We start from the raw sequence: 16,401 nt of genomic DNA on the forward strand, positions 1-16,401 counted from the left end.
TGGCTAGGGGACACAGGTCATTACCAAAATGATTAGAACAGTCCCTGTAATACAGTACACACAGAAATATATTAGTAATGATTTCACAATATTATTGATATTGAATGGCAATATCCCCATCTCTTTCTCTCTCTCTCTCTCTCTCTCTCTCTCTCTCTCTCAGGTAGAAGGCTGTGTGTGCTGCTCGTGTCTCTGATGTCAGCCGGGGGTCATGATTCAGACTGGAGCAGATCCTGCAGGCCCCACCAAAGTAAGTCCACTGGTCCAGACAACATCTCTACACTTAACCTTGTCCATACTGCATTGGATCAGCTGTACCATTAAAACCTCTCAGACGTAAAGTCCCCTGTTTTGGGGACCTGCGTTGTTCTGGTACCGGTTCCGACCGACATTTCCGCTTATAAATCGACATGTGGACACCATATATCGAAATGGCTTGCATTGAGCAGTAGCCCTGATTCTCACGGCAAGTGAGTATGTTGCTTCTGCCTGTGTGATGGTAGGAGGATGTCCCTCCTACCATTTCATTCGCTCTTCTGACTGTCCATTAACTCCTGGCTGAACCCTACATCACAGCCACTAACAACGTATATGTGCCCTCCTTGTGGCGGGCCGGGCACCTGAAGGCTGACTACGGTCATCAGTTAAATGGTGTTTCCTCTGACACATTGATGCAGCTGGCTTCCGGGTTGAGGGAGTTTCAGAGGACGCATGACTCGACATTCGCCTCTCCCAAGCCCGTTGGGGATTTGCAGCGATTAGACAAAATCTTAATCACAAAAAATATATATAAATAATTTAATATTTTCATATTTTGATTGTTTTTGTACTGTGTACTTGAGCTTGTGTCCTTAAAAGTGACTACACCACAGCAATGTATAATTAGTTTTAACTGAAAGCTGAGAAGTTAACCTTTCTTGGAGTATGCAGCATTATTATTATCATGATAAATAATTACATTTGGGGATTACGTAGAGAACATTTTCAATTTTAGTCAATTGCTTGTCACTTATTAGTCAGAGAGAGTACTCTGTTGGACATATTCTGTGACTGAAAGAGTCTCCTCAGTTCATTTGGATACTGTGAATGGAGGAGATGCACAAGTGTATCAAAGCAGAGAAGTAGAGTATTGGAATCCGTATACACTGTGTGTGCGTGCATGCGTGCTTGTGTGCATGTGCGCACTGCACATGCATGCCGTAAGTGTGTGAGTGACCGGCATGTGTGTGAGTGAGTAACTCCATGGCCTCTTCTGGGAATGATTGAGCTGGACTGCTTTTCCCATCCTCTTCCTTTCTCTCCATACCAGTGGATTAGAGTGGGCCAACTGACTCTCTCCAGCAGTGTTATGTCTGTTTATTTTAAAGCCATGACAGTGTACTGTGTGACTGCTGGGCGTTAATTTTACTAGCTGCAGAGCCGCTTTTTATCTCCATAAATTCCCCTTCTCTCCACAGTAATACAGAGGATGACCAGATGGGGGTCCCCCAAGGATCCTATTCACAGGATAGGGTTTCATATCAGGCTGGAGAATACTTGTCCAAAAGGAAATAGTCCAGGATTGTAGCTATTCTTGGTCCAGTATTGGACAATGAAACCTGATGTTTACGTTACCCTTGTGGTATTGTCTGCAGGTCTTGGCTCCCTGTTAGCCTCACACCTGTGTGTAGCGCTACTGTGACGTTATCGTAGCATTATTTCACCTTTTAACGTTTTAGGTTAGTAGATCTGTGAATGCATTGGGTTGACTCAAGTGAATGATAGGGAGATTGTGTCTTTTGAGGGAAGCAATAGGGCCATTGTGGATGGCTCCAGTGTGTGATCCTATTTGGTTTGGCTGCAGGCCCGGGACCGTGGAGTCTGCAGATTGCAGTCTACGTCGTTGTCTACATGTACTGCATCTGACATACTATTAACAAGTGACAATTTAATGCCAACAGTCATGAGACTGTGTCATATGACATAAGTCAGTTAGGACATTAATAAGGTATGTGTGATTTGATGTCCTCCATAGGTCTGTGCTTCCTAATGGTGCTGAATGATGGGTAACAGTAGGTTAAAAAAAAGTAGGTTATTTCTCATGCTCTCTCTTGTCTCTCTGCAGCAGACATACAATGAGTGTACAGAACATTAGGAACACCTTCCTAATATTGAGTTGTAACACCTTTTGCCTTCAGAACAGCCTCAATTCGTTGGGGCATGGGATGCTGGGATGCTGGCCCATGTTGACTCCAATGCTTCCCACAGTTATGTCAAGTTGACTGGATGTCCTTTGGGTGGTGGACCATTCTTGATACACACGGGATACTGTTGAGTGTGAAAAACCCAGCGCCTACTACCATACCCCGTTCAAAGGCACAATATTTTGTATTGCCAATTCACCCTCTGAATTGCACACATCCATGTCTCAATTCACTCAAGGCTTTAAAATCCTCCTTTAACTTGTCACCTCCACTTCATCTACACTGATTGAAGTGGATTTAACAAGTGACATCAATAAGGGATCACAGCTTTCACCTGGAATCACCTGGTCATGGAAAGAGCAGGTGTTCCTAATGTTTTGTGCATTCAGCTGGTCCATTCTTAGCACCAGAAGCAGCAACATCAGCAGTCAGGAATGAGCTTCATACATATAGAATTGTGAGAATCGCAATACATATCGTATCGGCACCTAAGTAGAGTTGTAATATTGTATCGTGGGGCCCAGCCCTATCTAATATCACTGTAAAAGACCTCAACGTCTGTGTATGAGTGGAGGACTGGTGAGTTGTGGGAGTAGGGGACAGACTGGGAGAGACTGTGTGTTATATCCACCTCTCTTTTCTCTTCAGGGGATCTGCTTCCTCTGTGGAAGTATATTCTAAATGGGAACATTGTACACATTTCCAGGGACCCTGCAGTCACCATTGAGTTGAATGGACTGCTACCTTGTGGAAACCATAGATCCTCACTGACTGGTTGATCCTGTGTTTTGCTGGTCTATAAGCATGTCTATACTTGCTATTCCCACACGTTAATTCCTCACAATTCCAAGTCTGACAAAGAGGAGCAGGTTAGACTTCTCGCCCATCGTTCCAAGAAATCTGAGACACTGAGAATCTGAGATTTCAGGAATTTTATTTGAGCGGGGATCAGACCATAGCCCTTCTCTCTCTCTCTCTCTCTCTCTCTCTCTCTCTCTCTATTTTTTCTTTCTTTAGATTCTTCGGTCATGTGTATTTTTTAAGACCAAGGAGGGGGAGTGTGGGGTAGAGGGAGAGAAACTTGCGGTCTGCTCACGTTTCAATTCAATTCTGTGCAGGCCCGGCATGTGGAGCAAACCTGGGTAGATATTTCAGTCATTTGTTACCCGGCAGCCTCGGCGGCGGGCCGGAGCGGTTGCCAAGTTGTGACCAAGACGCTGACACACGCGCTCACATCTGTACATGGCCCCGGCTGCAGGCAGTCAGTCAGCCAGGCCAGATGTGCTGCTCAGCGTGGCAGCTAGAGAGAGAGATAGACAGACAGTGCTCCGCAGCACACAGAGGTAATCCATCCCGCACTCCTCGTCTCCTATATTCTATCTCTCCTCTGTTGTGTCTACACTCTCCTGTTGACATAGTTTACTCTCTTGTGCCCACTCTTTCTTTCCTCTGTATGTATTTTCTTCTGTATCTCCTCTCTTTTCCTGCCTCTCATCTCCTCTCTGTTCTCTCTTAGTATTATTCTCTCATCTTTTGTCTCTCACCCTGTTTCTGTTTCTCTGACTCTTTGCCTTCTCAGGTTCTCAGTCTGTGTATCCTGTGTAAGGCTCTGGGTTAGAGACCACAGGTTGTTTTATGTGTTCCTGTGTGAGTGGGGGGTCTGGGAGGCAATCTCTGACTTCCTGTGCTATTTTCAGCAGCCTATATAAAAAGTCACAAATTAATGTTGCAGTTCTTCAGTGGGCGATTGCTTTTTCTTCTCTGAAATAGATCTTATCATGTAGTCTACAAAGGCATGCATTTTTGTGTCAGTGGGATAGTTGTGTGCGAAAGTTTGGGTTATACAGTGCATTCGGAAATATCATGTTTACATACGTTTTCAGAACCTTTACTCAGTACTTTGTTGAAGCACCTTTGGCCGCGATTACAGCCTTGTGTTTTCTTGGATATGACTCGACAAGCTTGGCACGTCTGTATTTGGGGAGTTTTGCAGATCCTCTCTAGCTCTGTCAGGCTGGATGGGGAGAGTCGCTGCACAGCTATTTCCAGGTCTCTCCAGAGATGTTAGATCGGGTTCAAGTCCGGGCTCTGGCTGGGCCACTCAAGGACATCCAGAGACCTGTCCCGAAGCGACACTTGTTTGTGTGCTTAGGGTTGTTATCCTGTTGGAAGGTGAACCTTTGCCCCAGACTGAGGTCCTGAGCGCCCTGGAGCAGGTTTTCATCAAGGATCTCTCTGTAATTTGCTCCGTTCATCTATCCCTCGATCGTGACAAGTCTCCCAGTCACTGCCGCAGAAAAACAACCTCTCAGCATGATGCTACCACCACCATGCTTCACTGTAGGGAAACTGCCAGGTTTCTCCAGGTGTGACGCTTGGCATTCAGGCCAAAGTGTTCAGTCTTGGTTTCAGAAGACCAGAGAATCTTGTTTCTCATGGTCTGAGACTCCTTTAAGTGCCTGTTGGCTATCTCCAAGCGGGCTGTCATGTGCCATTTACTGAGGAGTGGCTTCCGTCTGGTCACTCTACCATAAAAGCCTGATTGGTGGAGTGCTGCAAAAATGGTTGTCCTTCTGGAAGGTTCTCCCATCTCCACAAAGGAAATCTGGAGCTGTCAGAGTGACGATTAAGTTCTTGGACACCTCTCTGACCAAGGCCCTTCTCCCCCAATTGCACAGTTTGGCTGGGCGGACAGCTCTAGGAAGAGTCTTGGTGGTTCCAAACTTCTTCCATATAAGAATGATGGAGGGCACTGTGTTCTTGGGGACCTTTAATGCTGTAAACATGTTTTGTTACCCTTCCCCAGATCTGTGCCTGAACACAATACTGTCTCTGAGCTCTACGGACAATTCCTTCCACCTTATGGCTTGGTTTTTGCTCTGACATGCACTGTCAACAGTGGGACCTTATATAGACAGGTGTGCGCCTTTCCAAATTATGTCCAATCAATTGAATTTACCACAGGTGAACTCCAATCAAGTTGTAGAAACATTTTAAGGATGATCAATGGAAACAGGATGTACTTGAGCTCAATTTCGAGTCTCATATCAAAGGATCTGATTACTTATGTAAATAAATTATGTCACGTAACAAAATGTGGAGAAAGTCAAGAGTTCTTAATACTTTCTGAATGCACTGTATTTGTTTGTAAGCCTCAAGTTAAAATTCAGGCTTCATTACGCAACAGGCCTGTCCAATTACAGTGGAATAACTCGAACATGAACTGCAATCCTATATGTAAAAATAACCAGGTGTAGACTCTTAGAAAAAAGGTGCTTTCTAGAACCTAAAAGGGTTATTCGACTGTCCCCATAGGAGAACCCTTTGAATAACCCTTTTTGGTTCCAGGTAGAACACTTTTGGTTCCAGGTATAATCCTAGAGGGTTCTACATGGAATCCAAAAGTGTTCTACCTGGAACCAAGAAGGGTTCTACTATAGGGACAGCCAAAGAACCCTTTTGGAATCCTTTTTTCTAAGAGTGTAGCTATTCCATCCTCCATACAATAGCAATCCCTAGTCATTTTCTGCCTAATTGGCAGAACAAGCCTCTGGGTTCATGGATGTGAGGAGCATAAATAAACCTCAGAGTCTCTCTAGGCTCAATGTGCAGGCTCTGTGTCCAGGCTCTGTCACAGGCTGGGCCAATCTTAGCTCCAGAAGCAGCAACAGCAGCAGTCAGGAATGACTGTTTATTTCCACCATCAGGATGACTGATGCTATCCCACTGAGGACTCCAAGTTTTCAGCACACTGTGTGTAGTGTCTCAGGGCCCCGGCCCCGCCGGCCCTGCTCAGCTAAAAACATTAAGTCCTCCATTCCTGGCATGGAGCGAGGGACAAAGGCAGAGGCCCTGCCTGGAAACCAGCCTGCAGCAGGTTGCTCTCAAAAGGACCACTTTGCAGGGTGCCAAATGACTCTATTGGAGTGTCTGGTAGAGTGACCCGAACAGACAGCTAGAGGGTTGGACTGGAGGTTCTGGGAAATTCCACTGGTTGGGTTTGGGAAGAAGGGTTACGCTATGTTGCTGTTTTTCCTCTAGCATGGATTGTTTGTTTGTAGGCTCGTGACCCTGTGTTGGAGCTTTTCACAGTGTGCTCTTAAAATGTCAAATCATACCATCAATACATCTTGGTTACACTCTCTGTTTAGGATCTATTGCACTTTGCCTGTGCCGCTCAGCCATCGCTCATCCATATACTTACATGTACATATTCTCATTCACCCCTTTAGATTTGTGTGTATTAGGTAGCTGTTGGGGAATTGTTAGAGTACTCGTTAGATATTACTGCACTGTCGGAACTAGAAGCACAAGCATTTCGCTACACTCACATTTACATCTGCTAACAATGTGTATGTGACAAATAAAATTTGATTTGATTCGATTTGAAATAGTTAATAATTATGCATATGCTTTATGAATAGTACTTTTTTTTAAATGTATTTTTCCGTTATTTTACCAGGTAAGTTGACTGAGAATACGTTCTCATTTGCAGCAACGACCTGGAGAATAGTTACAGGGGAGAGGAGGGGGATGAATGAGCCAATTGTAAATTGGGGATTATTAGGTGACCATGATGGTTTGAGGGCCAGATTGGGAATTTAGCCAGGACACCGGGGTTAACACCCCTACTCTTACGATAAGTGCCATGGGATTTTTAATGACCTCAGAGAGTCAGGACACCCATTTAACATCCCACCCGAAAGACGGATAATAAATCACAATTATAATTATAATAATTATAATAATAATAATTAATAATAATATAATAATTATAATTATAAAGGAAGGATGTATGACATGCACCCATCATGTATTGATCATTTGGTATTGGTGACATGACTGTCTGTTCTCACATTTGGCAGATACGTACAGGTAACTGCCAAAATAAAGGAAACACCAACATAAAGTGTCTTAATGGGGCGTTGGGCCACCACGAGCCTGAACAACTTAAATGCACCTTGACATATATTCAACACGTGTCTGGAACTCTATTGGAGGGATGCTACACCATACTTCGTTGATAAATTCCATAATTTGGTGTTTTGTTGATGGTGGAGGAAAACGCTGTCTCAGGCGCCACTCCAGAATCCCCCATAAGTGTTCAATAGAGATCTGGTGACTGAGACACACAGATGGTCATGGTATATGGTTTACATAATTTTCATGCTTATTAAATAATTCAGTGACCACTCGTGCCCTGTGGATGGGGGGCATTGTCATCCAATAGCCATGGTAGCCAAAATAATAGCCTGCCCAGTATTTTTATGCCTGACCCCTAAGCATGATGGGATGTTAATTGCTTCATTTCTCAGGAACCACACCTGTGTGGAAACATCTGCTTTCAATATACTTTGTATCTGTCATTTACTCAAATGTTTCCATCAGTTACCTGCAGGTTGCCAAAGAATGTAAAAGCATCTCTTGAGATGTGAATTCAAAAGAAGCATGACAATAGACCATTGATGATTTCATCATCATGCCCCATTTATAATATCATACTTCATAACCTGCTCAGCACAATACAAAACAATACATGAGGACTACATCCGTTGTTTATTGTTGACTTGGTCCTAGCTGAATATACAGTATAAATTGGCAAGGTGATGTGAGAAGGCAGGAATTCTGTCCCTCTTCCCTCCTGGCCATGGACATTCTTTTCTGCTTCGTTGCTTCACCCCACCAGTCTTGTGGCGAGACTCACGGAGGGCTGGCGTGCCAGTGGTCTGGGTCTAGCCAAATGAAATATGTCACAGAGTGGCAGGCAGTCTGTCTGGGTCTCTGCCCTTGTGATAACACAGGTAGACTTATAGGTAGCTACTTCAACCTGGATAGCTAGAAGAGAAGAACAGGTCCCCTTCAAGAATAAGGTACCTTCCGTTGGTGTATAGAGAATTATGAATTATGGAGGAAGAACAGCACTCTTCCTTAATCAACTTAAAGGAGGTTAGCTGGAGAGGAATGTAGAGTACCAGTCAAAAGTTTGAACACCCCTAATCATTCAAGGACTTTTCTTAATTTTTCTACATTGTAGAATAATAGTGAAGACATCAAAACTATGAAATAACATATATGGAATCATGTAGTAACCAAAAAAGTGTTGTTTTTTAAATATTTGAGATTCTTCAAAGTAGCCACCCTTTGCCTTGATGACAGCTTTGCACACTCTTGGCATTCTCTCAACTAGCTTCATGAGGTAGTCAACTGGAATGCATTTCAATTAACAGCTGTGCCTTGTTAAAAGTACATTTGTGGAATATCTTTCCTTCTTAATGCATTTGAGCCAATCAGTTGTGTTGTGACAAGGTATGAGTGGTTAACAGACGATAGCACTATTTGGTAAAATACCAAGTCCATATTATGGCAATAACAGCTAAAATAAGCAAAGAGAAAAGACAGTACATTATTACTTTAAGACATGAAGGTCAGTCATGTCTTAAAGTGCAAGCGCTATGAAGCGCTATGAAGAAACTGGCTCTCATGAGGACTGCCACAGGAAAGGAAGACCCAGAGTTACCTCTGCTGCAGAGAATAAGTTCATTAGAGTTACCAGCCTCAGAAATTGCAGCCCAAATAAATGCTTCACGAAGTTCAAGTAAGAGACACGTCTCAACATCAACTGTTCAGAGGAGACTGCGTGAATCAGGCCTTCATGGTCAAATTGCTGCAAAGAAATGACTACTAAAGGACACCAATAGACATTAGACCGGTGGAAACTGTCCTTTGGTCTGATGAGTCCAAATTTGAGATTTTTTGTTCCAACCACCGTGTCTTTGTCTTTGTGAGACGCAAAGTAGTTGAACAGATGATCTCTGCATGTGTGGTTCCCACCGTGAAGCATGGAGGAAGAGGCGTGATGGTGTGGGGGTGCTTTGCTGGTGACACTATCTGTGATATATTTAGAATTTAAGGCATACTTAACCAGCATGGCTACCACAGCACTCTGCAGCGATGCGCCATCCCATCTGGTTTGCACTTAGTGGGACTATCATTTGTTTTTCAACAGGACAATGACCCAACACACCTCCAGGCTGTGTAAGGGCTATTTGACCAAGAAGGAGAGCGATGGAGTGCTGTATCAGATCCACAATCACCGGACCTCAACCCAATTGAGATGGTTTGGGATGAGTTGGACCACAGAGTGATGGAAAGCAGCCAACAAGTGCTCAGCATATGTGGGAACTCTTTCAAGACTGTTGGAAAAGCATTTCAGGTGAAGCTGGTTGAGAGAATGCCAAGAGTGTGCCAAGCTGTCATCAAAGCAAAGGGTGGCTACTTGGAAGAATCTCAAATATAAAATATTTAACACTTTATTTGGTTTGTACATGATTCCATATGTGTTATTTCATAGTTTTGATGTCGTCACTATTATTCTACAATGTAGAAAATAGTAAAAAATAAAGAAAAACCCTTGAATGAGTAGGTGGGTCCAAACTTTTGACTGGTACTGTATATCTGTAAAACTTTGTCTTTTCTCATCCTAACAGTTATACCCTACTTTAACCCAAGGTTTTCTTCTAGGATAGTTTCTAGTTTGTTTGCTTGTCTTTAATCTCGTCACTGTAGAATAAATACAAATGGATTGTAGCTAGGAAGTGAACATGCTGGGCTGGGCTCCAAACGACCTCTCTGAGTTAACTTTTTCCAAACTTTCAACCGCCTCTCCTCCCGGACTGTACAGAGGCAGGTCGTGTGGTGTACCACTTCCTGGTTCGCCCCTACACATCTAGGGTGAGATTACTACTTGACTGCACACATCATGCCTACACTGTAACTTGCGAGGCCAAATTTGGAACACAGTAAAGCCTGATCTGTGCTTATTTTGATATGGTTTAATATCTCCCATTGAAATCAGTGTAGACACGTGCTTCATTGTATTATGAGTCGATCACACAAAACCTTCTTTGTATTACGAATGAGTGACATGATGTTGTGTCTAAAACCGTATCCCATCACTTCAGGGGCAGGTTCCATAAAGCCTGTGCTGTGACTGGTGCCCTGTGCTGTCCAACCCTGACATATATCATTGTGATGATGTCGCGTAGCGAGATTGGATGGCTCCTGTCAAATAGAAAACACATAATGGTCATGTGGCTTGCCAGAAAGACCCAGAGAGCGCCCACAGCCCCTTATACCGTCAGCTTCAGGCCAGTGTTTTGGCAAGCAACAGACGAGCCATCATGACCAAAGGCAAAAACATTTATGTTATTTTTAATATAACCATCTGGCCATAGTAATTAATTCAAATAATATGGGGTTCTCTCTTTAGCTCTCTCTCTATCTCCCTCTCTCCCTCCCTCCCTCTTCCTGTATGAATACAATGCTACAGGAGGCTGTGGAATGCTAAATGAGCATCCATGCAGTGCTGCTGCAGGATACTGCCAGGCTGTGTTTAGGTGTAAGTGATCCTTAAATGTCCCCCTTCACTCCTTCAGTCTCAACTGGCTCAGGCAGTGTTTTGCAGTGCTTAGGAACCGAGATAGAGCTGGGCTGAGGGAAACTAAAAGTTAGAATTGATTTGTATATACTACTGTTCTGTAATGGAAACGATACATGCCCATCAGTTTTGTTTTATACCTAATAGCAAGCAATATTGCTAACTTTATTTACAAAGTCCTTTTCATACATTGAGCTCAAAACTTTCACACAGTGGCTTTTGAGAGAGATGAGCTGCTGTTAAATCCAATACACATTTTTTGAAATGTTGTCTATCTGGATTGTGGGCAGGAACTTTTTTGTCTTTATTTTTTTAATGGGACTGCTGAAGTAATACTCACAGTGAATAAGAAAACCAATTATTTTATTTATTTGTATTTATTTTTCTGCACACAAGAAAATACCACCAAAAAATGTATGATTAAATGTTTAAAAGGTCAACAAAAATAACATGAGCAGGAGAGGTAAGAAACCCTGATCTTGCTTGTAATCACCTTCCCCTTTCAATGTTTATAGAACAAAACCATTAAAAAAATAACAGAATTAGATTTCTAAGAGAGATAAACAAATGATTGGAGATTTACACAAAGAAGAAGGAAAACATGGTGAATTAGGGGGTAAAGAAAAAAAAAAGAAAATTCTAGTGAAGTGAATAATCAAAATAAGAGGCTGATAACCAGACAGACAGTGTGGTGAAGAAGGCGCAACAGCACCTCTTCAACCTCCGGAGGCTGAAGAAATTTGGCCCTAAAACCCTCACAACCTTTACAGATGCACAATTGAGAGCATCCTGTCGGGCTGTATCACCGTCTGGTACGGCAACTGCACCGCCCGCAACCGCAGGGCTCTCCAAAGGGTGGTGCGGTCTGCCCAACTCATCACTGGGGGGCAAACTACCTGCCCTCCAGGACATGTACAGTACCCGATGTCACAGGAAGGCCGAAAAGATCATCAAGGACATCAACCATCCGGCCTGTTCACCCCACTATCATCCAGAAGGTGAGGTCAGTACAGATGCATCAAAGCTGGGACCTGGAGACTGAAAAACAGCCATCAGGCCATCAGACTGTTAATTAGCCATCACTAGCTGTCTTCCACTTGGTTACATAACCCTGCACCTTAGAGGCTGCTGCCCTATATACATAGACTTGGAATCACTGGCCACTTTAATAATGGAACACTAGTCACTTTAATAATGTTTAAATAATGTTTACATACTGTTTTACTCATCTCATATGTACATACTGTATTCTATTCTACTGTATTTTAGTCAATTGCACTAGGACATTGCCCAATCTAATATTTATACATTTCTTAATTCCATTATTTTACTTTTAGATTAGTGTGTATTGTTGTGAACTGTTAGATACTACTGCACTGTTGGAGCTAGGAACACAAGCATTTCGCTACATCCGCAATAACATCTGCTAAATAAGTGTATGTGACCAATACAATTTGATCTGATTTGATATGCAGAGAAGGCAGGCTAACGTGATATAACCGACCCAGAATTATAATACTCGTCATGAACTGTAATCTAACCTACAAATCTTTTATGCGCGATATGCCACTTTGGAGCCTTATTAATGTTAACAATAGGTCATAAACATGCTTATAAAGCATCAGAATGGGTGTACTACTACTCACTCTGTAAGTCTCCATAAATGTCTGTGGCAGCTGGGCATATAGTGTATGTTGGATGGCAGAGGGATGCTGGTTTCCTGCTCTCTCTCTTGTGACCACCCTGCCTCCCCACAGGGCTACCACAGGCAGACCAACAGGCAGACCACCAGCACACAGACTGGGATCTGTTCAACCCTCTGCTCTCAGACGGTAATGGAGGAGCACTAGCCGTCAGCCAACTGTTAATGGAGTTTATGAGCCCTGTGCCACAGGAGGCACACATACCTGGTCATTAGGCTGAACATAGAGAGCAACGTTTGGTTGTTTACAGTAGTTTACGTCAGAGGGTGTTCGATGGAGAACCTCTGTTGAGGCCCTTTACTCCACTAGTAGCTGAACACGAACAAGCCATGTAGACAGCGCAGAGTGTGAGTCATTCATTGATGGAGGGAGAGAAAGGTAGATTGATTGTTAGAGCCTTAACTTGGTCTGCTATGTCAATATTTTTCATTCAGTTAACACTTTTGCCTCACCTATTTACATGGAGGACTTTTCAGAGTCACGTACCATTGAGACACATCTTAGGAACACTTCCACTTTTACCTGCAGTAGGTTATCTGCCAATGCCCTGCCCTTGTACTGGCATTAATAGACAATTTCCATTAGCATTAGCCATGTGCCCAAGTGCTCCACAATCCACACATACTGTACCCAGCATGTGACCAAGCCCTTCACACTCTTCCTCTATTGTTCAGGTCCAAACACACTAGCCCATACAACCAGACATTCACTTGTGACACCAAGCATTTTGCCCAAGAGCATCAATATGGCTTTTTACGCACACAAGTCTATAGTGGAGCTTCCTCCTCTTCTGGAGCCCCTGAAGTGGAGGATGTGTGTAACGGCTTTCTTCTGTTGAAGGTGGAGCGGACCAAAATGCAGCGTGATGGTTACTCATGTTTATTGAATGAAAGTAGACTAGACGTGAAATAACTGAACATGAACAAAAACAACAAACGGAACGTGAAAACCTAAACAGTCCTATCTGGTGAAGACACAGAGACAGGAACAATCACCCACGAAAACACTCAAAGAATATGGCTGCCTAAATATAGTTCCCAATCAGAGACAACGATAATCACCTGACTCTGATTGAGAACCGCCTCAGGCAGCCATAGACTATACTATACGCCCCACAAAAACCCCAAGACAAAAACACACCACAATAACCCATGTCACACCCTGGCCTGACCAAATAAATGAAGATAAATATAATATATTTTGACCAGGGCGTGACAATGTGCTGCGTGGAGCAGGGCTGCTGTATTTATAAACGGGCCAAGTGAAAGTGTGTGTGTTTGTGTGCGTGTGTGCGTTAGTGCTGAGCAATTAGTGCTTTTTGAGGTCATGGTTTTCGTGAAATAATTATGAAATAATGACAGAAAAAAAATATTCTAGAGCTTTTTTATGGAAATTCCAAAGCCAGATATAGTGAACATTCAATGAAATAGTTGCCAAAACATTAAAAACATTTAATTGTCTCTGTCAGGTCCACATTGGGTAGATATCAATAGAAAAAAAGGAAATTAGTATACATTAAATACAATATTTCATATTGTGTATATTACTTCGTTTTTATTTGATGACTTTATTATTTTTCATTTCTTAAAGTCATCATCTGATCTTTACTCAGGCAGTAACAGCCAACCAGCCAGACAATCATCTAACATTATCTCAGTGCTCCCCATACTGTCCTGGATGTTGGCCCACCACATCAAGCTCAACCTCGACAAGACGGCGCTATTCTTCCTCCCAGGAAAGGCCTGCCTGCTCAAAGTCCTCTCCATCATGGTTGACAACTCCACAGTGTCGCCCTCCCAGAGTGCAAAGAACCTTGACGTGACCCTGGACAACACCCTGTCCTTCTCTGCAAACATCATAGCAGTGACTCGCTTCTGCCGGTTCATGCTCTACAATATCCGTAGAGTATGACCCTACCTCACACAGGAAGCTAATCTAAGGTCCTAATCCAGGCACTTATCCTCTCCCTTCTGGACTACTGCAACTTCCTGTTGGCTGGGCTCCCCGCTTGTGCCATCAAACCTCTGCAACTTATCCAGAATGCTACAACCCGCCTGATTTTCAACCTTCCCACGTTCTCTCATGTCACCCTGCTCCTCTGCACACTCCACTGGCTTCCAGTCGAAGTTCTCATCCACTACAAGACCATGGTGCTTCCCTACGGACAGCAAGAGGAACTGTCTCTCCCTACCTTCAGGCTATGCTCTTCTCTGTCCTGGAGCCCCAATGGGTTCCCCCTGCCCATCTTCCGAAAACATCTGGAACCCTACCTATACAAAAGGTAGCTTAAATAATCCTCCTCCTCACCTCGACCCCCCCCCCCCAAATGTTTTTTTAAATACATAAAAACACTTAACTAGTGCTTTCACTTGCACTTTAATGTGGGGCTATGACAGTCAATTGCAAATTAGTCTGACATAATATATCTTATCTCACCACCACTAATGAAATGGGTGTGTTTGTTGCAAGTCGTGACGGGGCTTCTCAAAGTCAGGGGATGTGGTCGACTGTGCGCACCTCATCTCTGATGTCACAACCTACCTGAATCGATATTTGGGTTTAATGTAGACGAGAGCACTGACGGTGCTTTCAAGACAACTGGGAATGCAAGGTCCAATCATGATATCAGTGACCATTAGGCCGGAAAGTCAGAGCTCTAGAAAGAGGCCAGAGTTCCCAAGTTGAACAGAGTTCCCGAGTTCCACATTTTTTTCCCCCGAGATCCCAGTTGTCTTGAATGCACTGAAGTTGGAAGTCGGAGATTTCCAAGTTCCCAGTTGTTTTGAACGCGGCATTAATGCTCAGAGGGAGACAGCAGGGTATTCACTCTGAGTCAGGAACCAAAACTTGTCCACGGTGTCCCGTGAATGCATTAGATCACATGACAGCTCAATCAGCTGTTCGATTTCACTTACCAGCATGTCAACTGAGCCAGGATCACAGTCAAATGGATTGGGGAGTAGGTCCCAAAGTGCTCTTCGAAGCATTGTAGGTGAGCATTCATCACTCGTGTGGGACACTTACTGATGCTGTTTTCTGTTAGAAACATGCACAGCCAAGGGAAGGGGGCACAGTTCACTTTTAAAAGACTCTCTCCTATAATAATTATTTCCTCTGAATCCACTGATTTTGTCATTCACCTGTAGAATGTTTTTGTATTTCCCCTGCACACTGGCGTTCAGTTTGTTCAGTTTCCCAAATATGTGTCTTACATAGGCACGGAGACACATTTCCTCTGACAACAGTTCCTCTCTCAAACACTCCCCCTCGATAACCACCCCCTCGATAGCGGGCCTAGCCATTCACTGTAGGAAAGATTCAAGTGCAACGGTCAAGTGCCGCCTTATCCCATTATCTAAGGGCGCTCTCTGGTTGAATTTTCATTTAGATTTTTAAGGTTTACCACATTACAATGATTTTGAGATACAAAGATGATATTATAATACATATTTTTGTATATAAACTCAGCAAAAAAATAAATGGCCCTTTTTCAGGACCCTGTCTTTCAAAGATAATTCCTAAAAATCGAAATAACTTCACAGATCTTCATTGTAAAGGGTTACATACTGTTTCCCATGCTTGTTCAATGAACCATAAACCAATGAACATGCACCTGTGGAACGGTCGTTAACACGCTAACATCTTACAGACGGTAGGCAATTAAGGTCACAGTTATGAAAACTTAGGACACTAAAGAGGCCTTTCTACTGACTATGAAAAACATCAAAAGAAAGACGCCCAGGGTCCCTGCTCATCTGTGTAAATGTGCCTTAGGCATGCTGCAAGGAGGCATGAGGACTGCAGATGTGGCCAGGGCAATACACTGCAATGTCTGTACTGTGAGACGCCTAAGACAGTGCTACAGGGAGACAGGGCGGACAGCTGATCATCCTCGCAGTGATAGACCACGTGTAACAAAACTTGCACAGGGTTGGTACATCCGAACATCACACCTGCGGGACAGGTACAGGATGGCAACAACAACTGCCCGAGTTACACCAGGAATGCCCAATCCCTCCATCATTACTCAGACTATCCGTAATAGGCTGAGAGAGGCTGGACTGAGGGCTTGTAGGCC

At 43.5% G+C, this 16,401-nt stretch overlaps 1 protein-coding gene across 4 annotated transcripts in view; it reads left to right on the forward strand.

The window, feature by feature from the left end:
• Window positions 1–16,401, forward strand: part of LOC135548688 (transcriptional regulator Erg-like) — a 116,660-nt gene that overhangs the window by 40,495 nt on the left and 59,764 nt on the right. For all 4 annotated transcript variants that reach the window (XR_010456873.1, XM_064978524.1, XM_064978521.1 and 1 more), the window contains exon 2: window positions 164–250. Coding sequence is in view for 3 of the 4 variants with exons in the window: in XM_064978524.1 (XP_064834596.1) it covers window positions 212–250 (39 nt within the window). In the remaining variant the exon portion in view is untranslated. The remainder of the gene's footprint in view (window positions 1–163; window positions 251–16,401) is intronic.

The sequence above is a fragment of the Oncorhynchus masou genome, chromosome 11, assembly GCF_036934945.1.
Source record: "Oncorhynchus masou masou isolate Uvic2021 chromosome 11, UVic_Omas_1.1, whole genome shotgun sequence".
NCBI classification, from domain to species: Eukaryota; Metazoa; Chordata; class Actinopteri; order Salmoniformes; family Salmonidae; genus Oncorhynchus; species Oncorhynchus masou.